Source organism: Poecilia reticulata, linkage group LG2 (assembly GCF_000633615.1).
Source record: "Poecilia reticulata strain Guanapo linkage group LG2, Guppy_female_1.0+MT, whole genome shotgun sequence".
NCBI classification, from domain to species: Eukaryota; Metazoa; Chordata; class Actinopteri; order Cyprinodontiformes; family Poeciliidae; genus Poecilia; species Poecilia reticulata.
The window spans coordinates 18,524,609-18,550,749 of record NC_024332.1 but is presented as its reverse complement, the minus strand read 5'-3'; the positions used below and the strand labels follow the sequence as shown (position 1 = coordinate 18,550,749).

At 37.2% G+C, this 26,141-nt stretch overlaps 1 protein-coding gene and 1 long non-coding RNA gene across 2 annotated transcripts in view; one reads left to right on the top strand and one right to left on the bottom strand.

Moving 5' to 3' along the window:
* The window catches only part of tmtops2b (teleost multiple tissue opsin 2b), a 30,731-nt gene extending 5,243 nt beyond the window's left edge, over positions 1-25,488 (bottom strand). Inside the window, exons 1-3 of the mRNA XM_008434773.2 lie at positions 24,632-25,488; positions 14,516-14,841; positions 2,900-3,133 (exon numbers count right to left, since the gene is read on the bottom strand). Of these exons, the coding sequence (XP_008432995.1) occupies positions 2,900-3,133; positions 14,516-14,841; positions 24,632-24,998 (927 nt within the window). The 5' untranslated portion in view covers positions 24,999-25,488. The remainder of the gene's footprint in view (positions 1-2,899; positions 3,134-14,515; positions 14,842-24,631) is intronic.
* On the top strand, positions 14,784-15,246 carry LOC103480029 (uncharacterized). The gene is made up of 2 exons (XR_536029.1): positions 14,784-14,875; positions 14,962-15,246. It is a non-coding gene; the product is annotated as an uncharacterized LOC103480029 (long non-coding RNA).
* Positions 25,489-26,141: the final 653 nt, after the last annotated feature.

Sequence of the window (26,141 nt, the reverse complement as noted above, 5' to 3'; positions counted from 1 at the left end):
CTCTATTGGTTGTTAACCATTTGGAGTTTGTAGGTTTATCATCTCCATGTTCTGAGATGTTGATTCAGAGAAGCGTTTCTCTTCTTAATGAGGCACCAAAACCTTGTTTGAAAACATAGTCACTTTTAGTTTTAAAGATGAGTCTAACAAAAATATAGTAAAATTAGCATTTAGACTTGAATCTAATTCAATGAATATWACATTTAAAACAGAATCCATATTTTTTGCCTTTTATAGTTCTAGCATTGAAGCACAGGTAGCTGCTGCAGGAAGTTGGAAAAGTTTTGCATCGGAGGAAGAAAGCAACATTTTMAAGGGGCGTTGTGACAAGAAGGGGTGGTGGACGTGAGACGGAGGGAAAAACTGGAACAAGAGAACCAATGTTGGCATTTTGGCCAGACCATGCCCAACCCTTAAATTATACATTAATACATGAATATGTAACATTAAATTCCCTTACAACCTCCCTCCCTGCATTGTGGAAAGAAAAACTAATCCTGAGACACACAAATAGATTCCTATAAATTTCTTTCAGAAAGMAGCTCCTCTTATGAAGTATAGTCCTCAGTCCTTTTGGAAATGGTTACCAAGTACAATTTCAGGGATCCAAAAAATGTATGTTGAGTCAGTTTCATTTTCTATCTCAACCTTTAGGGAAATTTTGGCCAAGGTAAAAAACTATTTTTTTACCAGAGGCTTTTTATTTCYGAAATGGTTTGTCGTTTCTAAGCAGCACTTGAATTCATAAGAATGTTCCCAGTTGATCTTTCAGTCAATTCGGTCTTGAGCCCTCGCTGGGTCGAGGGCTCTGATGGGGGAGTGCTTGACCTGGAAAGAGATTTGGTTGAAATGACATTTTAAGGGAACTTCCGTCAAACTACCAGAATCATTTTTACGAGGAGAATTTCACAGCCAGTAATAAAGCAACACACTTTACCCCCCGTCTGATTTCAATGTTGTGGTTGATCAGTGTGAAATAACGTGTTGTACACAAAGCATAAGATAACACATAATTCAGGGAATTACTTGGATGTTATGAAAAAGAAAAAGCTTCATCACATTGATGCAAAATTGTGCAACCATAAAAACATTTCCCACAATGAGATATTGAAAAGGTTCTAATAAATTCTGTTCAAGCCGTTTCTAGAAAGTGTGAAAGAGGTCAGTGTGTGCCAACGTTTTGAAAAGCTGGTTTTAATAATTTTATGCGATTACTTCTTAAAGAGATGCAAGCGCTGGGTTGACCGGCGCGTTCTCCTGCCAACTTGTGCTTGTAAAATGTTCCCTTTATCAGTACGAAAACCCATGCAGACGTTTGAAGTTATTTCTAAAACGGCCAACACAATTTTAAAACTACAGTTACGAAGATACTATCATGTCTGCTAAAGCAACAGACTGTAGTATGTACCACAGCAGATAGCCCAACTAATCAACCAGCTATCATTAGTTGGCTGTTCTTGCAAAAATGGTGTAAAATTCTGCACAACAATCAGTTGGATATAAATGTAGTGGGTATTCATTCTTTATTCTTTCTATAGTCGGTAATACATTTAAAATATAATGTTAGACTAATATTAAATATGTAATTTTAGCAGCAAGAGGAAAGAAATGTGTTTCAATTTTTAAACCAAAGCAATTAATTATGTCATGTTATATATTTTTATTTTCAAATTAACTTATTAATTGGGATTTTTTTAGGTAGTTATTGTACCAAAGGAATGTAATCCAGGCCCATGCAAAGTAATAATTGTAGTCAATATTCTCCCTCTTTCCAGTGCAGACTAGAAGCATTTACAAGGCCTGCTTTCTTTTTCAAAATAAACATTTATCCAACCCCAGTCTGTCTTAAGAACCCCAGTAACAGTAACGAAACAAAGTGATGTTTTTTCAGGCTGCGGGTTTCGCTGCAGGGGTGTTAACGTGGTTGTGATTGTAGCACACTGAACGTGCAAAAAAGCCCTGAACATATTGTACATTTGTACTTTCCGTTGCACAGAGCATGCAAAAGCCAGGATTAGGGCAGAGTCTTAAACTGTGTGTGCTGTGTTGTGCTGAAGATCATTGTCATTAATGTTGTAGGAGTCGACTGTGCTTTAAGGTTTTTGTTTTATTAAAGGATTTTTTTTGGGGGCGTTTTTCTCTAACTGCATGCTTGTGGACCACATTGGGTTGTGGTGTAGCATTCAGCTGGTCCCTGATGCCTTCTGGCAACTTCATTTATTCATTTATTCGATATTGTGCCAAATTCCACCTTAAATTGTTTATCAGATTCTTAAAGTGGAACAAGAACTGAGAATAAAGACACAGTTTGTGGGAAACTAGGGTTTTTCTCTCTGTGACTTGTAGAGTCAAATTGAATACGTTTTTTTCTGTCCACTTAAGGACTGATTTTTTTTATTGCCAGTGTTAAATATTGGAAGCTGTATAAAATGTTGACATTAGCTCGTGGATAAGTGGTGGAAGAGTACATTGTTTAGACACTGATGATAAAGTTTTTCCTCTTTCAACCCATTTTTCCAGCTTTTTTTTTTCTCTTGAGGCCTACTTTTCATGTCTTGTTTTGATTTACTATGGTGGGAACTTCTGGACCACACTGCCTCTGAAGGATTATTCAGCATTTAATTTTAGGTTATACTTCAGTGTGATAGGAGGTCCTGTTTCACTCCCAGCAGCCTTAGGGTGATCTTGATTTTTATTATTCAATTCAGTGAGTTTTCTTCTTCTTCTTACACTTGAATGATATTTAAATGGAGGATTTGTATGATTTGAGCTGTTATCTCCTTTTTTACTGTATGAATAAAATTGTTGAAACATGCCAAAGGGTTACGTGTCACTAATTCTGCAATCGCAAAACATACCAAGCATTATATAATACAGCAAAAAMTATACTGTTGCTCACTTGTTTATTCATCAGGATGTAGATTATAGGGTTGATGACGGTGCTGCTCTTGGCCAGAAGAGAGGGGACGACGCTGGCAACGGGGCTGATGATGTTGGGTGGGCCGAATGTCGCCATCATGGCTACGACGCCGTACGGCATCCAGCACAACAGGTAGCACGCTGCTGTGGTCAGAACCATAAACAATATGTGGTACTCTCTCCTTCTGGCTGCCGTCTTCCGGATTTTCCCAACCTGTCGGACGACCACAGAGAACGGGATCAAAGTTGCCTTAATGTAAAACAACAAAATTTTCAGGCTCCATTTAAGAGGAAAATAAGCAACAAAAGACAAGCTGGGCAAAATAAAAAGGCTTTGGATAAAGAGAATGGCTGAATGAATGCACGCAAAATCCTATCCTGTAAAAACATCTTAGTCATCGGAGCAAGAAACGCTCTCCTGAATGTAAAGACTTCAATATTTTAGTCCTCATAAATAAGAGGGTTCAGCTCAAGGTGAAAACTGATAATGAGATGCGCAGACACAAAGAGCTTTTCAGCCTCAAACACACATTTCACAAAGTTGAAAAAGCATTTAGCAAAATGTAAACTATGATCAACATGTGATGTAGCCAGAGGTTGTATATAAGGAGACTTCTAATACTTCAGAGATACAAAAAGGGGAAAAAAAAGCAAACTCTCTGTAAGGGAAATGAATCAATATAATCAGCTTGAAGCAATTTGATTTATAACTAAAGATGACAAAATGCTCACCAACACAAGGATATGTGTTTAGCCCCCTTTTCAGCCATGAGTGCTCTGCCTACATTAAATATTGTTAAATTAAATAAATGTGTATTTTCGCAGAAACAGACAAAACCACTCTCCACTCTCTGTTTGCAGCTGCTATTTCCAGCTTTTTGAATTTTCTGTAAATATTTTAAATTAAATATGATAATAATTGAATTACATGACATCGAGGTTCTACTTTATGTGAGGGATCATTACCAGTGATCCAAGTTGGGCTGTGAGTTTCTTCAACTGAATGTTTGTGTCAGTAATTAAAAGTTTAGTTTTGCTCTGACTGAAATAACTATTTTTTCACCCATCACTCCAATATTGTTTCTCAATTGCTTTGTTGCATTTAAATCTTCATAAATTACAGCTCAACCTCCATAACGTTTAGTCCTTTGCAAACGTCACAGAAGCAGTTTTTCATTCCTTCCAACAAACTGGAAATCCTTTTGGACATGCATCAAACACAATCCACTGCTAACCTCAGTAAAAACTGACTTTAACCTAAAAGATGTTTCTTATGGGTTTTGTAAATGAATCTGTATTTTTCTGTTGCACAATTCTGTGAAGAAATTACAACTGCAAATACCATACTATGTAGTAGAATAGCAAAGTTTATGTATTCAGTGTCTTACACTCATTTACCTCACTAAATATAATAATGAGGAACTTTACTGTAGATTTCGTGTGACTGTGCGAATAGCATATAGCACCATCTTCAACATTTTTGTGGTTTAGTCTCCAAGGTTTTACTTTTTTGCATTAGAAAACAGAACAACCATGATRTGGATACGTTAAAGCCATTCCACTGTCTTGTTTCTAAACAATGGTGTCATGACTTCACATTTTGATGCTGCTGACACTTTGTTTGACATGAATACTTGCTTTTGAGGAATGAGCTGCCCATTCTGAGCAAGTAACACACTTGTGTTGGGAAAGGCGGCAGCTGTAGTGCAAATGTTAGAGGTGATGTGAGGAATGCGCCAACGTGCCTGAATGCATCTGGAATAGTTTGATTACACAAAAGGTTTAGCCATCAAAACATCAGATGAACGTCTTTTAAACACAATCTGGTTCTCTTTTAATCTCTGGACATCTTATTACGGCAAATTAGTATATGCACAAGCAAAGTGGGCAGATTTTTCCCGTCTCAGATCGTCAGACAATTCACACAGCCCAGGGCTTTCTCACAAATTCATTTTAGATTGTTTAGAGAATTAAAAAAAAAACCTCCAGCAATTCATTCCGTCCTGAGCCAACAAGAGGTGGGCGCCAATTATGAGAAAGACTTCTCCCGTTGTATAATCCGATGTAACTTAGAGTAGCTGCAAATGTCCAACATATTGCTGTTTCACAGGGAGCTGGAAAAGTCGCCTATTCTCCGTGTTGTTTTTGTGTGTTTTTTAACCATAATGCCTGGGTGCAAAGCARTTATATCTTTCACACATGCAGCCAATTTTGTGAGTCAGAAGTAGCCTCACGAAGAAGCATTACTGTTTCACCCACTCACCTGGGAACATTGTGAAGTAATAAAGCCCCACAATGAGAATAACAATACCTAATCTTGGAAGCTGTTTTATAATGATACAAAAGACAATTACTTGGTGAGTGTGTTTTATTTTTTCATTTAAGCACAATGAAAGCAAGGCTGAATTGTTTCTAAAATATGATTAGTAAAACCACCCATACAATACAAAATAATTCATAAAACACGCTGATAAGAAGGTAATTAAATACGTTTCAGGCATAATTATTTATTTACAAAGTTTCACAGGCTATTTTTTTAGCCTGTGAAACTAAGAAAAAAAAAAGACAGCAAACCCATCGCAAAATGAAAACCTGAAGCACAAACTCACTGACCATCTTGTTCCCTTACGGGCTCCCACGTCAAGAATATCTGTTTTCTTTCCAACGTTAACCTAAAACACACCTTTCATAGAAACCGCTCCTWGTTGCTAAGAAAAAAATCATCCCCAARAGAATCAAAATATKATAATGTTAGTGGATAAATATCAGCATAATGGATATGCTGATATTTGTGAATGAAGGAGGATAGTGGCRAACTACATGAGTCTCAGATGCAGGCAACAAAGATATGAGACCACAGGCGTTTATCAGTAAATTAGAACATTTCTTAAAGGTGAATTTTCTTCACTTATTCAGCTCAAAAAGTGTAGGCACATTTATTTATGTTCATTTGCAACTCATGAAAATCCAAAMTTCAGGTAATTACTTAATACAATGCATGATGTTCTGTTGCATYATGTTTTTGATACTTAATAAAATAAAATAAAACTTAAGCTTAACATAAAATTACATTACATAAATGCTATGGGATGGACTACATATTAAGGCGGTAGAAAGCTGATTCAACACRTGTATCTTTAAGAAATCTGCTTTTCAACTCAAAGTTTTTGAAACAGACCAACAAAGCCTGAATGCTGGACAGAGAGGTAAATGTCAGGTAGTTTGAGGACTCTTGATTCAAGCTATTCCAACATGGTGGATGGATCAGGATAAGAACAAAGTCCAAACTGGTGCTGCATTGTCTAAGTTCAGCTATGTTCAGGTGTTCAAAAGGAAAAGTCGGGTGACTTCCTGGACGTCCTGGTGAAAGTTTACCCCACAACAAACCATTTCCTTCCAACAGCTCAGACATATTTTAGTATGTCAGAATTAATTTGGCTCAAAATTAAAAGGACTCATCCAGGAATCTCACATTTCTCCCATAATTGTCCACTTAAGTCCAGATCCTCTTCTGGGCTTCAGTGGACAAGCATACATATGTTGTAAACAACAAACTATCAAGCAATGCAAGTCACAGTTTATGGTAGTAAGTTCTACTTCCTTTAAAAGTAATGATGCATTTTTTAAAAGTAAAGAGAATTCCAAGGTTATGAGCTAAATTTCAAACAAGAATATGAGAAAATTCATATTTTATAAAGAAAATATGATCTATAAAAGTCCATTCATTGCAACATAACCAATCATCATCTATTAGAAATGACTAAAAATCAATACATCTGTTTGTTCTCAGTTCGGTTGAGTTGATTGAATTGTTTTCCAGTTAATTGCCAAATATTTTGCCAGATGTAATTGCGTCTTCCTTTTCCTGTTCCTTCAGAACTTTTCATTAAAAGGATAAAACAAGAATGAAGGAAAAATGATTATGTTCACCCAGCCCAAGGTCAAAACAAAACGACTTAATTATGAAAGAAAGTTGTGTAGCTACACCCAAGATTCATATTTCCATGCAACTTTTCTTGTGAGCGAAATCATTTTTAAGTTTTAGAGTCATATAATGTGTTTATAATGTGTTTTTAAGTGAAATTACAAAATTACTCTAGTAGAATATTGATATTTTATGTCCTGGTTCATTCTGTCTTTTAAAGAAGGGGAGAGGGCTTGGAAGCTGAGGGTCATGTAAAATTGTCTTTTCGAGCCTTACATCATGTTATCAATCTTATTCTCTCATCAAAAACATACCTGGAATCTTACTTTGATTCTTTCATGCATGTTTGAGAAATCCTTAAAACTCCCATTGTTTTTATAGGAACGGTTGTAAAAAACATAATGGACAAACATTGTTGTGATCACACACTGAAGGCAGTGAGTCGGAAMGAGCAGAAACTCCTTAAAGAAACAGAGTCCCAATTTCAAGGAGTCACATTGCGACCAATTTGGCTCTAGCCCTTGGTTCTTTATTCAGCTTATTAGTCCTCATGGTGTGTATATATGTGGATGTACAGTATATGATTTTTGTATACATTAGATATATATGTGTGTGTGTGTGTGTCTCACAATTAAGAGCCTAATTTTTAACATCAACAGGGTAATAATACTCCAGTATGAAAGGGAGACCATTAAAAAAGAAATCGCTTTAACATTTTATAAAAATTTAAGCTGCTCTCAGTTTTGATTTACAAGTTTGTTTCTCAGAGGTTTCAAAGTCGAAAGACATTTAAATTTTTCACCACAGTCACACAAAAAATGTATGTGGTAGCATTTATATTTTAAACATTGTCAAATCCTTTCCATCTTGTAGAAAACCTTAAAGCGAATTCAGAATGTGCACCCACTTTATTATTTTTCCCCATGTAAGATTTTCTACGTGCAATAATATTTGACCTGTGTTGCAGTGGACTTCATGTTCTGCTAGCAGTGCATGATCAATTAAATAATTTAATTATTAACTAGTCAATAACAAACTTGAAAACTGAGTCTCCAGCTTTTGATAAAATTAAAAAAATAAAACAACATGAAAACAGTCATTGTAAAAGGATAATATTGGAAATAAACCACTTTAACACTATTTTTTTTGCTAGAATGAAACTATTTGTGAATGATAGCAACTATGAGGAGAAAGAAAATGATTCTCAAGCTTTTAGCAACAATCAGTAACTACAGATCTATCAATATAATCAATCATTTCTAGTACAACAGAAGTTGGATCTTTTCAATTCCAACAACATTTAAAGAGAATAAAAAAAATCCATACAAAAAGTTGAGGAAATAAGCAGAAAGGAAGCATGAATCTATAAACCCAAGCATGAAACTTTCAACCTTTTTTTGGATCAGGGTTGAAAGTTTAAGACTTTTAAAAACCCAATATGGCTGCTGTAACCTTAGCAAACAGGTTATTTTCTCTTCTGAGAGTTTTTATTTAATTAAAGCACATCCACACATGCTAAATAAAAAAAAATTGTAAAGCTTATTTTATATTTGAATGCAAAGTATAGGTTGACAGACTGCTAAAGCTTTAACTAATGGTAACTAGTCTGATCTCTGAGTGCAGAATTTGGCAAATCCTTCTTCAACCTTTGTCTAGAAGATGCTTCACTTGGGTGGATGTTTTCTTAGATCTGGTTTTCAACTTCAGAGCTGTAATAAACGTAGAACAATTAGTTTTCAATTCAGTTTTCTGCTTTGTTTCTACCTCAATGAGCCTAAAATAATCCTCACTTCACTCCCAGTGTGAGTTGCATCTCAATATCCTTGACTACCATCTGTTTGGCTTTTATAAGCTACAGATTACATCGAATTTGCTTCATATTTGCCTTGTAAATAACAGGTTTTACTATAAGTATCACTAAAGGCATCCCGAGTACCACTAGTAGTACTTGATCACGGGTTGAGAATTAAACATTGTGTTCTTCCGAGAATCAAATAATCTGAGCCTTTAAAGATTATAGTGAGATTACCATATTCATGACGTTCTTTATCTCCAGAAATGCTCCCTGTGGTCTCATGATACACATCCGCTTTCCTCTAAATGCCACTTTTCCTGAGAGCTTTCCCTGATGAGAATATAAATGATAGAATGTCACTGCTGTGCTTTTTTTTTCTTGTATCACTTGAGCTTCAAGTTTAAAGAAAGTCAAAATAGAAAAAAAGAGAATTTGAGAAGACAAGTAGAAGTCAGGTGGGGGTGATCAATTTGACTAGAATAAATTATTATTATTAAGAGTGCGGATTATGAGCCAAACTGTCCTTCTTTCTACAGTGACAATGATTTTTGAGAACATTTTAGAGATGGAAATCCTCCTAACAAACTGAAACAGACAACAAATGTCTCTTGTTTGGAACAGTTGCTATGAGAAGGCGTTTTTTTTTTCTGTCTCGGTGGTACAGCTTAGATTTGAAAAGCTGCACCTGAGGGCCTCTGGAAAGAACAGCTCGTAGCAATTGTTAAGCACAGTGAGGGACGGATTCAACGAGACAAACATAGAAATCCAGCTCAAAAAGATGAAGACTGACTAAAATTCAAGTTTCGAAATTGTCCAGACAGACCTCAACTAGATTGAAACAAGATGTGATCAACGTWAAGGAATATTTGAAAATCTCAACCTTCAGGATTGCTGATGCTTARTTTCTCACTTCTGTCTTGTAAAGCAACAATTTCATGACAAAATAATCCTAATCTGTTTTCAAAATTAGCCACCCAACTCCTGGTTCACTGACCTGGACCCAGGCTCCCAGTGGGRCCCTACTGGGAAGCAGAACTGGTGTTGGTGGGATGAACAAAAGCAATGTTGTAAATAACGGTGTGAGTTAATGCAGCTAATGGTTGTTCTGCAAGCGATGTCTACTTAGTTAATCCACATACATCTTTYCCATTTTAGTTTTGTTTATTTGTTTAATAAATGAATATGAAATATCATGTGTGTTTTTAACAGTTTAAGACCAAATGACTTTATCATGTCCTGTCATCCTAAACCCAAGAATCAAAGAAGCATGTACTTTCACTTTACCATGACTGGATGTAATCAAAGCACAACATAATTTAAAAACATGCTGTCAATTAAAAAATTATCAATCTTACTTCCATTATTTCTAAATTTGGACCTTGATTAGAGACTACTTAAATACAAAAGTGAGAAAGAACAGAGCACTAAATTTAGCTAATTCTGGATTTTAAGCTGTAGCTGAATTCATCTGTATGTTTTTCCATGTGCTGCTTTTCCAATTCCTGCTGATTAATGTGTTGTAATTATCCTTGTTTATAAAGTTCATTAAAGAAATTCAGCACTAAAATAAGAGATAAATGACTTCAAACTGAATTACCATCAAGTATGACAAATTAATCCTTCTTTCCTTATACTGTAATTTCCACTCATTTGCATGTAATTATTGTGACAGAAGGTATAATCACAGTGCAACAGATTCACATGCATTTGTTTATTCATTAGTGAAATGACGGCTCAAAGACAAAGACAATAAATGTGATGAGATAAGAGAATGTACTTCATCTGCAGATTTCTTAAGTTAGTAGGCACTTTGTGAAAGCTGCTTATTGATACGGTGGGGTCACTCTGAGGTCCAGAGAGCTTTACAATGGATTACAGCAATTCTACAACTCTCAACAAGGCTGGGCGGTTTAGGCTTTGTCAGAAGAGCAGGGCAGTCATAATCCCCCTGCAACTTCCTCCTGATCTCTGAAATAAAGGTCCAGTTAATTCATCTTGAGACCTGCAAATTACATTTCCAATCAAAAATACTTCTAGTAATGGAAACTAGTGTTGAGGCAAGAATCTGAGATTTATCAAAATGGGTTTGAATGATCCTGCAGCTGTTCTTGCCTTGCAGTAAGAAGGTCCTGTGTCTTTCTACATGGAATCCGCATGTTTTTCTCAAGCATGCTTGGGTTTTCGTCAGGGGCTCCAGCCTCTTTTCACAGTTCAAATGTAAATGTTTGGTTAATTATCTAAAAAGCCTTTTTTGTCTCATTATTGCCCTGTGATGGACTGGTAATCTGTCCATAATGAATCCCACGTCTCACTGCTTGAGACAAACACCACCCCTTCTATTACCTTGCAAGGATAAGTGGATATAGCCAATGAATAAATGAATGAAAAACAGGTAATGTGTCATTAGGACTCAGGAGCATGCACAGAATGCATAAGAGTATGATACACTATATTTACAGATGATATGACCCAAAAAAAAAATCAAGTGCAGTTTGAATAAAATGAGCCTCAAGATGGATCCCTGAGGAACTCCACAGGTAACAGGGGCGGATGAGGTGGAGAAAAGTCTAATTTCAGCAGACCAGATTCCAAAACATAGTTTGGATGTGAATCAAAATGAAGAAAAAGAAAATCTTGAATCCTAACCCAACTCCAGAGTCAATCTAGAAGAATGTTGTGACCAAACCTTATGAAAAGCTGAAAAAAGATGTTGCAAGTGTCTAACATGTTCCTCCAACTTCTTATTTAATTTGTGAAATATTAATACTGTTCTTTTGCTAGTGGAATCAGTGTGTACTCTTCTAAAGATGCATTTCCATGGTGACATGGCATGCAACATAAAACCACACCAGCCAGAAGTGGCAGAGGCTTACTGGAGCGTCACAAAAGGTGATATTCTCCAGCACCAACTATATGCAACACAAGATGACTTTATTTCTTAGTTTTGAATTTGTGTCCTCACATAGAAAAACACACATACATGACCTATAAGTGGACGTTTTCTAGCCAGGGGGAAGGAGGTGATTTTAGTTCTTTATTTCCATATAAAGTATGTCTAAAATGAATAAATGTACAATAAAATAATGTACTAGGGTGCTGTAAAATACAGCAATTTCCCAAAGTCTCACATCAACACAAACACAATGAAACCGATTCCTTTCTTGAATGTACATGCATGTTTGGCAGGGAAATATGTTTGTTTTCAGTTATCTATGAATACACAAACACAAGAGGATTACAACCTCGCCCGGAAGTTTCCAGTTCACTGATGCAGTTACCTACAGCACTCCCCTCTGTCTCTTTATATGAAGTTTTGCCTTTAGGATAAAGAGATTTTATCTCCAAAAAATGGATGTAAGCATAAAGCTTTCCACTAAGCTGCTTAAGATGTTTTTCCTATTACCCAGAATAATACAGCTCAATTTAATGGCATTGTATTCAGGCTTTTGTAAGATAGTTTTTTTTTTTTCTTTGTTTTTTTTCTCTGTGTTTCCCAGCGTTTGTTGCATCTTACAGCAAACAGCTTTCTCAATGCTAACTCAGTCAAGGTAATAACCAAATTAACATTTCAGTGCATGGTGAGGAGTCAACCTGGCAGACTCTGAATACAGGCTAACAAATACGGACATCGGTCAACACTGGACATTTCTGGACACATTTTAAGGTTTACATGCACGAACAACCCTCCTTTCTCCATGTAGATAAAAATAGAGGAATACAAATCAGTGACCAGGGAATGCAAAACACAAGACAGAAATATCTTCTCTTTGAACAAGGATGACCAGCTGTGTGGAGCTGACACCCCACCCACGTCAAAAAAATCCAGCAAATAGTCTGAATGGTTAGTGCTCCGTTTGTGCCGTTAAAATTTTCGTTTGTGCAGCTTTCGTTTTTGAGATATTAAAAGTTATAATTTTTGCCGATGACATCATCAGCCGCATCCATTTTGCTCCAAACATCAACATTTTTGCTCTACCGCTGTTACGTCGCCGCCACCACAATGTCACCCAAGGATTATATTATACAAATGACTAAATCTGATTTTACTTTATTTGGTGCTTTCAGAGTTTAAGATAATGGACTAAAAATAGCGCAACAAGACTTATACATGCTATATCTCCACTGACTGAAGGTGAAATCTACTGAAATGCAGTTAATTTGAAAACAACTCACAAGTGACAGTGTTTTGTGTGAGAACATCCAGTAGTAGCTGCAGATGTATGTTTTTTCCCCCAAGTCATAGCAAAGCAATAAGGTCAACACTAGGAGATGCTTCAATAGCATCTCTTGTATTTACAGTATTTTGAATCTTTAGTACATGGAGGTTTTTAGCCACACTTTTTCAATAAAAGTTTTAACATTTTTCTCATCGCTATCCAACTAAGACTGGTCAGAATTGCTGCTTAGAAAGAAAATTTCTTCCTTAAAAAAGAAAAACTATAAATCATAAACTGAATCTTTTCTTGCAGCAGCAGCAACATGAAAATCTTTTAGAAAATGTCACCTTCATTATGAGCATAAAAAAACTTTCAAATTAAACATTTTTCTTTTTCAAAATCTTATCCTAACAATTCTCACAAAATAAATAGAACTGAACCCTTTTCTTCTTCCCCAAGGATCTTGAGGCACGAGTGGTCTCTATTAATCAGACAGGAAATGGGCAGAGAGAATGGGGAAGACAGACAGCAAAGGTCTCGAGTTCTGGAATTGAACTCCAGTCGATCTCCCACCAAACAAATTTCCGGTTTATATTTACCTTTTTAAAGTTGATCACAGTATCTTTGACTACGGAGACTGGTATATGCAGGTCTAAATAAATCAGAAAATAGCTACAAGAAAAGCTACATGCAAAAAAATTGAAAGTCATAGTCAAAGTTTAAACAAGTATAGCTGAGCTGGATATGGATAAGGAGTTTACTAAGCAATCCTGGGACTTCAGCATAATGACAAACTAAAATTTTACTGTTTGGCAACACAAACTCCAGCTGGCTGAAACAAAGGATCAGTTAGGAGAGACACACCTCATGCTCAATGTTAAGGATCTATGATGCTGCGGGGCCGTTTTTCCTCCAGAGGTTTTTTTTTTTTTTACATACAAATAAAATCCTAGGGTTTTCTAACAATAAAACTAAAAAATAGTTCACCATTGGATCTTTTAATATGACACTGATCCAAATCCAAAATCAGGTTGATTTTGTGTCCGGTTGACCAATCATGGGCATCTCAGCGCAAAGAGAAATGGCCAAAGTTTTCCCTGCATGCTCTAATCTTGTGGGAAAAAAAAGACTATTTGATCTCCTATTGGTAAAGGACTGAATGCATTCGCAGAAGAAATGAAAATATTTGTATAATTTTGTAAAAGATATACATAAATATTTCCTAAAGTGAGTTTTTTCAGTGTAAAATAATGCTACTATATGAAAAGATGCGTCATCTTATATTAAATACTTTTTCTCTTAACTAAGGACTCAATTAAATCTGGAAGGTGCTGTAATTTGACAAAAGCTTTTGGTGCTCTAGAGGTAGATTTTAGGTATTAATTAAAAAAAGCTTTACCCAAAGTTTGTGTTAATCTTTGGTAAAGGCATATTTTTAGAATAACTGTTGCAAAACTGTGGCTTAATAAAAAAAAATTAAAAAAATAAAAAGCTGAAAGATAAAAAGATCAAGATGCTAAAAATAATTGCGGGACAACATGCTTAAATTTAGTGAGATCATCGGTGATGTTTGAATACTTCACCAGAAATAGTAGCAGGACAAAGTTGCTCTGTGGAGCTGAAAATATTTGGAGCCACTGTTTGTAATTTTGTCTTCTACACTGCAGAATGACGTGCCACAATTGTTCCAACACGCCTCAATACCCAGCGCCACTGTACCTGTTTGACAGCCCAGAGCAGCCGGCTGTAGCAGTAGATCATCACGAGGATGGGCAGACCCAGGCAGAAGACAAACAGGGAGATGATGTAGGCATGTGACTCGGCGGTCTTAGCGGTCCAGGAGACGGAGCAGCTCGTTCCAGCCCCCTCTAAGCCGTAGCTGCTCCAGCCAAGCAGAGGAGGCACTGTCCAAAACAAGGAGTAAACCCAAGACCCCCCAACAGCGAGCAGGGGCTTACGGTAGTCTGGTCCGCGCTTGTTGTAAACAGTCAGAGTGCTGTAGCGGTCGTATGAGAGGATCACCAGTGAGATCAGCGAAACAATACCTGGGGAACAAAGACAGAGACGTGGAGGTGTGAGGTACGGAGAGTGGGTTGGCGATCACAAACATACTCAACCAAATGCTGTGAAAGATTTGTTACGCTGATTTATTTTTTCTTTTTTAGATAGCCTTCAACTTCACAAATTTTCCCCTGAGAATTTACTCACAAAGAAGCTGGTGCTGGTACGTCACTGCTCCTCCAGATATGTGGCTAACAATAACAAACTAGAGACTTTAGCAGCAACCAAAAAAAATTCTTATGACAGGTGATTAAATGAAGAGCTCCACTCAACCGTCAGCTGACTGACTCCTTCATTTCTAGCACTCCGAGGTGCAGCAAAGCCTTCGCTGCTGCTTGAGTTAATGATTGCTCACTGAGCAATAAATTAAACCTGGTTCATCATTTCCACATGCGCTGATTTATGGTGATATTCTTTTCAAACTCGATTCTCTGACGGGTACTCTGACCACCAACCACTTTGTTCTTGTCCAGTTTCTCTGAAATCCATGCATTGCTCTCACACATCTCAAACATTTTTGTTGTCAATGTATGAGTTTGAGTAAAGAGGAAAAGTACAAACGATAAAAATGGTAAATAGCCAATACTTGTATAGAGCTTCTGGTTCTGCTATGCTCTGCATCCCCAGAACCAGAATCAAACATGGAGAAGCAGCATTTAGGTTCTGTGCACCACAAATCTGGAACAAACTGTCAGAAAGCGGCAAAACAGCTGAAACACTGAGCTCCTTTAAATCAAGATTAGAGTTGCTTTTGAATGTTGGCCAACATGTTTGATGTGTCTTGACCGTCACTGGTCACTGGTCACTGGTTTTGTCAATTGTTAACTGTATTTTTTAATGTATTCTTATTCTTGTTTTTGTTATGCAAGGCACTTTGAACTAAATCAATGAAAAGTAGATCAGACCACTTTGTTAGACACCAACAACCACGCCCAAGTTCAAAGTTACTGTAACCTCCTTTCTTCCCCAATCCTGATGCTCAGTTTGCTCACCAGCTTTCTTTAGTCTTTTCTTTCTAGATGCCTCAAGGCAACAAGTTGCTGCCATCGGACTTCTGATCTGCTGTTATGTAGCTGAACATTTTTCATAAGGGGTATCTGTATGGCGAGTAACTTCACCAGAAAAGTCTGACAAGGAGCTTTAATCAGAGATTAAAGAAAAAGAACCCAGTGAAAGTCTCTCTCCTTCTTGTGCTTTTCCCACTTTGTTCTGTTCGTAACGAGTTGCAGCAGCTCTCAGCTTAGCTGTCACTTCCAAAGGCTTCTAAGATGCACACCCCATGGGAAAAGAGTAAGAAGGAGGTATGGGTGGGCACAGGAGACAAGATCTGCACACATCCAGTGCCTGGTACTTTTCTGGTTTCTGGGAAAGACTCTTTTGGGATTGATGTCAAGTAGAATAAAGATTAATATCAGATATTCATGCTGCCTTTAGCACGTTGTTTAAGAAAAAAGCAGGAGGTTTTCTTTTAAGGTTCAGAAGGACTGAGTTATAACGCAGCCAGGGGAGGCTTTCATGCTACATGAAGCGTGTAAAGAGGATTTCCATTGAGGAATCGCCTCTTTTCCTAAACAGTATTGAAGCTATTAAAATGCTGTCTATGGCAAAAGGAAAAGAGAAAAGCTTTTAACTGATTTCCTTTGTTGTTTATTTTTATTTCCTGGAGCGTTTGCTGTTCTCATGATAACAATAATAATACCAATTTCAGTTTATTTCCAAAATTGATGTCATTGTACGTATATGATGTTGGTTATTCTACCTGTATGCCTTCAGCTGGGGAGTAATTTCCCTTTTATTGGCAACATCTGCTTTTAGTTTGCGCCAGATTAGAGATGAAACCCCCAACACTACGGCTCGCCGCTGGCTTTCACGCTACGTACAAATGGAGAAGCAGTTATCACAGGGCGGTAGCACCTGTTCAATTTCTAGATTTACAAAGTTTTTCTTTCTCATTAGCCAAGTCAAGAGACATTTACAAAATTTTCAAAACCTTTTTATAGAGGATTATTATTTTAAAGGATATTTATAACCAAACACACAGTAGTCATTTTGCCCGTGAGGGTTAAAGCATCTGTCCTGCTACTGTTAATCACAGGACTGATGTGCAATACCATCTGTTAAGCTTGTTTTCCACAATTAAATCCATCCTTAATGGCTATGATGTTACAGTATTTTAATTTGTCACTTAGCCACCATACAATTATGACAATGTTATGTAAATGAAAGCAAGGAAAATTCAAGAAATATTTTCTTCACTTCTCTAATAATAACACACAGCTTAAGTTGCAATAATCCTGAGAAACAAAATAATAGTGAAAGCATTTCTACATGTTATAACCTGTAGAAATGTATTCGTATTTCTTCTGAACTTATGAATGAACAATGTCTGCTCTGAGGGGAGAGCGTAGTTTCCAAAAGGGAAAAACTGCTTTTGGATAATCAGGTAACAGAAAATATGCAAAAACTTTGCAATCTTTCCAGAAAGGAAATAGATTTTGGATTGGATTTTAAATCAGTAAACCTTTTGGACCATTTAGGCGTTCAGGTTCGAGTCTAACCTGCAGAAACCAGAACCAAACATGGTTTATTTACCGCTGCTTTGTAAAGTCTTTTGCGTGTTTGTTTGGTTTTTTTCTTAGCTACCTGTAATATTAAAACTGTTTTTGTTGTAATAGTTTATTGCAAGAAGCTTCTCTTCTGTCCATTTTGCAAATTAATCTAATTTGTGATGAAAATTTTAGATGCAACTTGTTCAACCATATCGTTCCAGACTTGCAGTAAATCAAAGCTAAAAGAAAACAACAAATGTCTCCACAAGAAAATCAGCCAAACTACATAAAAATATAGAATATCATAGATTTTCATCCATTAGTTGCCTTAACTTCTAAGCCACTACCATTAACCATAAAACCCAGAATCAGCAGCTGGCCTCTAGTTTCATTTTTCTGCTATTGTCTCTTGTCTTTTGTGCGTTGAAAAATAAATGGCAAGAAGAGTGAAGGCTCAATCAAACTATCTACGACAAGAAAATCCCTCTGAAGGAAAAACAAGAAAATTGAAGATTTCTCTCTGCAGGTGGTCAGTTTCTTGTCTTTTAAGGATCAGCCTCAGCAGACCGAGGAATGAACAGACAGTCTTATTTAAAGGAACAACAGCAAGAGGAAATGTTTGAAGAAATTTTGTTAAGGTATAAAGTCAAATCAGTTTGTCTTCTTTAGTATTTGATACATATTTACCAAATTATCTTGCAGATAAGCTGAACTATATATTGCACAAGTAAACAAAGTTGCACAGAGTTATTGTTCTGCACAGGCTGACAAAGCTAAGCAAATAAACAAAGGGGTCAGGCAAAGAAGGGAAAAAATACCAGAAAAAGGGACGACTGTCATATTTATCATATCTTAACACTGCATTGCATTACATTCAAGCTTGATACGCATCATTGTGCAAAATATGAGCAAGACTATTTCTTTAAAAGAAATGAACTGAGAAAGCTCCGGGGTTTATAAAGCAACATTACTTTAAGATAAAACAAGTTTCCGTTGCTTTCTCATGTTGCTGAAGCAGTTTTACTTTCTGTAGTTGCCTGACATTATAGATGTACCAACTTTAGCAATTACATGCTTCATTTAATTAGCTTTTTATCAGTTCTCTGTAGCATTTAACTGTGCCAGGATTTAAATTAAAAACGTAACACAAAAGGTAAATTACATGCCAGAAAGGCAAAGACCAAACGTTTATTGAAATTCATAACAGCAGTAGCACTAAGAGCAACTTGTGGCCATTTTTTGTTCTTAATTCTTTTATTTTACACAATGCAAATGCTCACTCACCTTTTTGCAAGAAAGCTATCATATTTTAAGTTCCCTATTTCTACTTGCAGAAATGTAGGGAATGGGGAATTGATCGGGATGTACTGAAAGGAAAGCCGGAGCCGACTTTCATCATGAGACCGCTCAGCCTGACAGAGTTTATCAGTTTTCTGTATGTGGCTCTTTGCCTGGGGCCAAATTCATGACTGGCACAAGTGCTCCCAGTGAGTTGACCCAATTACAAGATCTATCTATTGCTTATTGATATAATGTGAATTGGGTGAACCCACTGGGCGTACAGGACAAACTTACAAATTGCCTTTTGAGTAAATGCAATTAACCAACGTCGTGTCAAGCTGACCTGGGTTAAACGCGATTCATTTGTACTGACAAACAATAGGTGCAGACCTCAAGCGTAGACTACAAAGCGCCACAGTGTAGAATGGGTAACTCCTTTATGAGTAAATTCACGTTATTGTCCAAATATTAGCACCAGTGAACCTGGGGTATTAAAATGGGAATCAGTCAAGGGAGGTGTGTGGTTTACCCTCACGTATGATCAGTTCTAAATCGATCGGGGATGTACTCAAAGGAAAGCCGGAGCTCACGTTCATTATGAGACCGCTCAGCCTGACCTGAGTCAAAAAAGCCAGATGCAGCAAAGACATGATGATGCAGTGAAATACTGAGGCTTCTTCCCAGTACAGGCCACAGGAAACATGAGATAAGAGATCAAAAATAAAAGAATACAATTACTCAGGGCATGCAGTATGTCACAGAAACAACTCAATCTATTTGTTGCTCTAAACAACCAGAAGATTGAAAGCAGATGAACACCCTTCCCTACACCCAGGATGTTTGAGTCTGTGCAACAAGCAACTGAACGAGATCTATTCGATGAATAAAAGCGAAACATCTTTTGAAGAACATATAAAGAGTCCCTTTCTATAAAAACAAAAGGCTTTAATCGAGAAAAAAACAATGTAAAAGATAGTATATACATGATATAAATCACAATGTAACAGTGTATTTACAGGAGTAAGTCTGTTTTTTGGGGGTTTTTTTCTCAACATTTGGCAACGTTAAGATCCTGTAGCGACATACCATGCTGGGGAGGCGCGCTGACGCAAGGCCAAGTTGCAAAGAGGACCGTGTCATTTTAAAAAAAACATGCTCACTTGAAACGAACACCATCAGCAGACAGGCATACTGTGGAAGCTGACAACAGGTAGGCAGGAATCTCACACGTACAAGGTAAAAGTCAAGACATAAAGACTGAAAGCAGATGAGCATGAGTCATCCAGCTCAGGTCGGCTCCTGGCATTTGGTTCCATATAGAAAAGCAAAAGGTAAACGGATTGAAAAGGTGATTGCACAAGAGATGAGATATGACACAGATGTTGGAAAAGATGGCAGATGTCTGTGTCTTTGCCATTCCTCAGTAGAATAGATGAGATCCTTTGTGAGCCTTGCTTGATTTTTATCCCTGTTTGAATCGAGCCTGCTGAAGCATATGGTGATCAATTGTGACGTTGCAACTTAATGCAAATTAATCTTTGATTATGGTTCTCTGGTTAGTCTCCTGGCAATCTTATCTGAAGTAAAAGCAAAAGAGCAAGAACAATGGCTAAATAAATTATTAAGATTTATTATGTTTGATTGGCACCCACAAAAACTGTGAATGATTGTGTACTGCTGCCCCAACAAGGCAATTATTTGGTAAAATGCCAAAAAACTTTACAGCGCCAGGTATTTTTCAATTACTATCTAAACCTCAAAATATGAGTACAAAGACCGACTTTGTACTTTTTTTGTAAGTTTGAAAGGAAAAGACTTTCATTTCTAAGAATCACAGCCTGCTTTCCACCAGATATGTGCGTATTATGACACAACAGAATATACAGAAAAATTCAGAAGGGCAGTGGATCAAGCTTTGTTTATGCAGAAATCACGCGCCTTCAGTGCAGCACAGAGGCCCCAGGCAAAATGAAGTCCAAACACCTGCTCATTTTTAACACAGCATGAAACATTCAAGGCTTCTGGGTGTGAAATTATCATAATGCTCCACCAAAATCCCCACTGTGAAATGATAAGAAAGCAAACAAACATGAATATAGAAACAAATAAGACTAAGCTCAAAACTGCTCCATTGGTGCAGAGAAATTAAAGATATTTTGATGGAAATGTATTTGTCTCAATAAACCTTTTCATGTTAAACCAAAAGTTTTATAGGATTTATGCAATACAACTGAGGTCAGCAACCTTTATAATCCAAAGAGATATTTTTGCTCTTGAGCTTCCAAAAGAAAAAGTTGTTTTAATAAAAATTGGCTATTAGATGTTTTGGAACACTTGCTAATAAAATAAATTTATTCTGTGATTAAATTATATTTTAAAAATTATTCAATACAATTTTAGCTTTAGAGCCAGGAGAAATGGCAAACCTGTACAAAAACAAAGTAATGAAAAATGATTTTGCATCTAAAGCGTGGAAAACAAAAAAAAACATGAAAATTCCAGCCCAATGACAAAAAACTGAAAATGTCCATAAAATTATAGCAAAAAATACTCAAAGTGGACTTTTTAAAATGTTCCTGTACTTAAAAAAACCTCCACTGTTTATCACTTCAGAGTCTTACTTTATTTAGTAGTAAGAATCTGAGAATAAAAAAAAAAATCAGAGCACCTAAATTTGTTGAGAAGTAACCCAACTAGCAAACAGAGTCCACCTGTAAATAATTTACTTTTAGAAGAAGTGCAGTGGTTTTGTGAAAGCCTCAGAGGTTTGTTAGAGAAGATAAGAGAACAAACAGCATCATGAAGGTCAAGAAACAGAGCAGACCATTCAGGGATGAAGTTGTAGAAATGCTAAAAGCAGAGTAAGCTTATGAAACAACATTTCAAGCTTGAACAAGTCACAGAGCTGTCTTCAGTCAATCACGTTAACAATGAAAGTGAATGGCACAGCAGCATGCCTGCCAGGATAAGTTACGTTCACACAGCATGTGAATGTGACCCTGATCTGATATTTTTGCCCACGAAAAAGTCAGACCCAATTTGCCATTTTCCTTTGAGGTAGCAAAGATGCATAAAATCCAAATAATTTACAATGAGGTTTGTGGCCGTAATGAGTCAAAATGTGAAAAGGTTCAATGTGTATGTATGATTACTTTTGCAAGGCACTGTATATCAGCTAAAGGCAGCAAAATTAACAAGCTGTTTGCGTCGGTTTTCGACACACTTGACATTTTGAAAGTGGAAAACCAGAAATTATCTGAAGCCTGATGGCAAATTATGAAAGATTTAAAAATCACACCTTGAAATAAGCATTTGCTGTCCGTGTTGCCTCTTGTACTTAGCCACTAATGGAATCCATTTGCAATATTTTAGAGTGACATTTGGTCTTTCACTTGCAACTCAAGGCTAACCACTGCCTGTCATTTAACGCAAGAATGACAAGTAAGATAGGTAAAATTTGTAGAAATGACAGGTAAAATGCTTATGAAGAACTTTGCCATTACATTTAACATCAGGGGACATATTATGACCGGCTCACTATGATGACTGTGTAGCTGTTTGCCTGTTGGTTCTGATCAAATCAAGCAAAAGGGAATGTCCATTTTGAAGCTCTTCAGGAAAGTGATGCTCTGAACTGAAGGACCTTCTAGTAATTGGTAAAAAGAAATTAGTTTTTGAGCTTTAAAGCTTTGGTTTATTTGTTCACTCACACCTGATGGCCCAGTCTCCTGGGACTTCACATTGATATCAGCTGTTCAGCTAGTATCCCTGCAATATGTAGCTAACAAGAATGCAAATGAGCTCAGCAGTCTTATCTAATATTTCCAGAAGCGGTTACTGGAGAATCCAATTTGTTACTCTGTCACACCACCTTCTGGACAGATACACAAAAAACCTTCAGCCAAAGGCTCTGCAATCCCCAGCATCGGTATCAAAACACCTAGCTCCCTGAGACCTGTCAGCGTTTAATAAGAAAAAAAAACAACTAATCTTAGTGTTTGTCTTTAAGGGAAAGTGTATCTTGAACATGGTGAGATAGTTTGTAAAAATTGGATTTTAGTTTTCTATGGCGAGTGCAGATCTGAGCAGACATTTTAAGTGATAACTTAATAAGCTATTTTTCACCGTTTTCAAACTGTCACAGTTGCAGTTTGTGCGCCGCAGTGCAAACAATGTGGTAAATAAAACTATCTCGCTCTGCAGTAAAAGTCCCTCATGAAAAAAATGCAACAGATTTAACCCAACTCTGAAATATTAAGTAATAATATAACACTTGCTAATGTGCATGTCAGAATAATAGTGTGTCATCTTCTAATCTTGCCCAAACTGTAAGAAACTATTAGTTAAACAAGCACCTTAAAGCTCTGAATGATAGCAAATTTGCCGCATTTAAAATAATTGTTTTTACAATTGCATTGCTACCCAAGCAGAAACAACATTAGTGCCTCTAATCTCCATCAGCCTCTCTGTCCCGGTTGTACGAGAGAAAAAATACTTCCAGCGCAGCATCTAATTAGGTTTGACAATTTAAGAGATTTGCTGCCATTTCAAACTTTACTGAAATAGGTAGCTTATTGAAAAGCTCTGTTCATTTCAACTGGTTTATAATCTCTATTGTATGTTAAAATAACTATAACTGGAGAGACAGCTCAAGATCAGAATGGAGCAATTATCTATTGATGCACTCTCGCTTCCCCACCTGTTGCTGCCAGTCAGATGGCTGAAAGGCAACACATTTACCTTCATTGCAAGAGTTTATTTCAGATGTGTAAAATGATCATGAAACACAGAGATAGTTAATGAGTGGAAACCAAAGATCCTTCAACTATTAAGGTAACCAGGGAGTGTGCAGTGCCTAACAACCTGGCACTGTCTATGAAGGTGATCTGGCCAACTGCAACAACCCCAGATCACAGCAATACCCCTTCAGGCTTGTACAGAAGGTATGATGGGTGTATCACTTCCTCTGCCTCTCTTCTTCTGTAACAGGGTAAAATCTGGATTCATCAACACACATGGCATTTTTCCACTGATCCAGACTCCAATCTTTATGCTGCCCAGCAAAGTTTTTCCCTGGTTACCCTCACAGATCCGCTTCGTCCCAATTCCTTGAGCTTCCTTCGCACTGTGTGTGGAGACGTTCTTACTTTCACTACTGAAAAGAACCAGCGAGTTCTCCTGTTTTTGGTTTCACCACACATTTAAGAAATTGCTAATCATAATCTTTAAAGTTTATTTTTTACAAACACACTTCTTATTGTAAATATGATGGTTCCCCCACTATCATTTCTGTCCTGAATAATGCATTGGACGGTTTTTCACCAAATTTTGGAAGTTCCAGCAATTCCCCTTAGATGTTTTCATTACTGGATTACTACTCATTAAGTTTTCTAAAATAAATGAGCATATTTTTCCTGACCACATGGATGTGTCTTCTGACATGGTTGTTTAAGAAACGAGGCTGATCACTGCTACCAGCTGAAATATGATCATCTATCCTATAATTATCCAAAACCACATCTGCTTTGCTAAATATGGGTAGCGACTGTTTGCTTTAGGGCTTTATAGACAGGCAATGTGTTAGTAGCTGATGGGATTTCATTGTGAAGTCAGCCATCATCCCTTTTTTTTTAAATGCACCATAAAGTTATAGTAAAAGAAATGCTGCAAATACGTATAAAAACCTGCAGCTATTCCAAGTCTAAATGGGAATTTGTTTAACAAAAATATCACTTTGTTCCCTCTTCCCTCCTGTGACATCTGTCTCTTGCATACTGTACATGTGTCCCTCGTGTAGGATTTATGCCAATTTCGTTGGTTATTTATATTAATTAAAAGTTACACTCAAATGATAAGAAAGTAAAAATCAATGCATTAAATTGAAAAAAGAAACTGAGCTGGACACGTCCTGCTGGAGATTGTGAGAGCAGAAGAAGACACGTACCGAAGCAGGAGTTGATGAAGCCGTACCAGCTGCAGCCGCCGCGCCCCAGCAGCCACTTTCCCCGGATGCTGGAGGCGAAGCTGAGCGTGGTTCCAAACAAACACACCAGCATGTCGCTGACGCTGATGTTCAGCAGCAGCATGTTCACCGGCGTGCGCAGCTTCTTGTATTTGCAGAACAGCAGCAGGACTATGAAGTTGTTCAGGAAGCCGAAAGTCATGATGAAGCCCAGGACGACGGAAAGCACGACGAAGCCCGCCGGGGAGAGCTTCGCCGCGCCCGCGGACGCGTCGCCGGGCTTCAGGTCATCGCTCTGGTTGAAGCTGTAATTCACAGCGCCCTGACCAGAAAACATCCTGTGGTCCATTCATCTAACTCTGTCTTTGATCTGGAGGAGWTTGGTCGCGCTGGACAAAGCAACCGTGCGACTCATTTCATACGTGGAAAGTTTTGTTTTCTTTTTCTTTTTTTTTTTTTGTTTCTTTTGTTTTTTTTTTAAAAAGCGGTATTTTTCTCAAGTTTTTCCCTGGGCTGATTTTGCTCGCGCAACCTGAGAGCCTCGCGTTAAGTTCAAAACGCACATACCTCCAAAATAAAAACTCCTTTCCAAGAAGAAAAAAGAAAAGGGGGCAGGGGGGGCACCTGTTAACCTCAATGCATCACTCCTTCTGTGTTCAGCGCGCAGAGATCAGATCGGCTTCTGCTGATGAACCTCACATTTCTGTTAAAAAGTCAACACCGTGCCAGGTTAAATTGAAAGCAGGATGCTGCAGTATTAATKCTTCGGGGAAGCTTGTCATCTTCAAGTGCATTAGAGTTGATTGTAATCCGTCCTCACAGTGCAGACTCCAGCAGGATTAACATGCAGTGGTTTCCAGCAGCTTTAAAGGCACGGCTGCTCTTACGTCACGAAAGACTGTGGCCGACTGGGGGAGGCGCGTGCGTGTTTTTGTGGCGTTTGTTTTAACGCGAAATACGCATTTAAAATGAAAACATTTCCATTAATTTATATCAATAAGGCTTTCAATTTTGAKGTGTTGGTACTGGGGAATAAAGGGACAGTCTTGGTTACACAGAGGTTAGCAAATGCAAAAGAAATGTTTTCATTCGGAGTTAATTATCTGAATGAAAAGAAAGTTTAAAAAGAAAAAAAWTWMYTYMWYMRSYKGKKGGRAWWMYKGSYKRAAARSCYKGGGSMARKWRRWKRARSMRSAAAAAWKRMMAAAAAAAAAAATAAGATGCSGTGCAGATGCCTGTGGGTGGTTTTACATCACAGCCTACGGTATCATTACATCAAGAGGGGCAGAAGTGCTGAAAACAACAAAAAAGACGAGGTTTGTTGAAGATAGTATGATTTTTTTTTTTTTTTTTTTTTTGCCCCAGTCCAGACTTAATTCATTAAACGAAATCAAACCTAAAAAAAATCATTAATGGCCCCAGACCGGGGCAGTAGCCTTTCAGGGTGATAAAGCTAAAAGAAAATAACATTGTTAACACACACACACACACA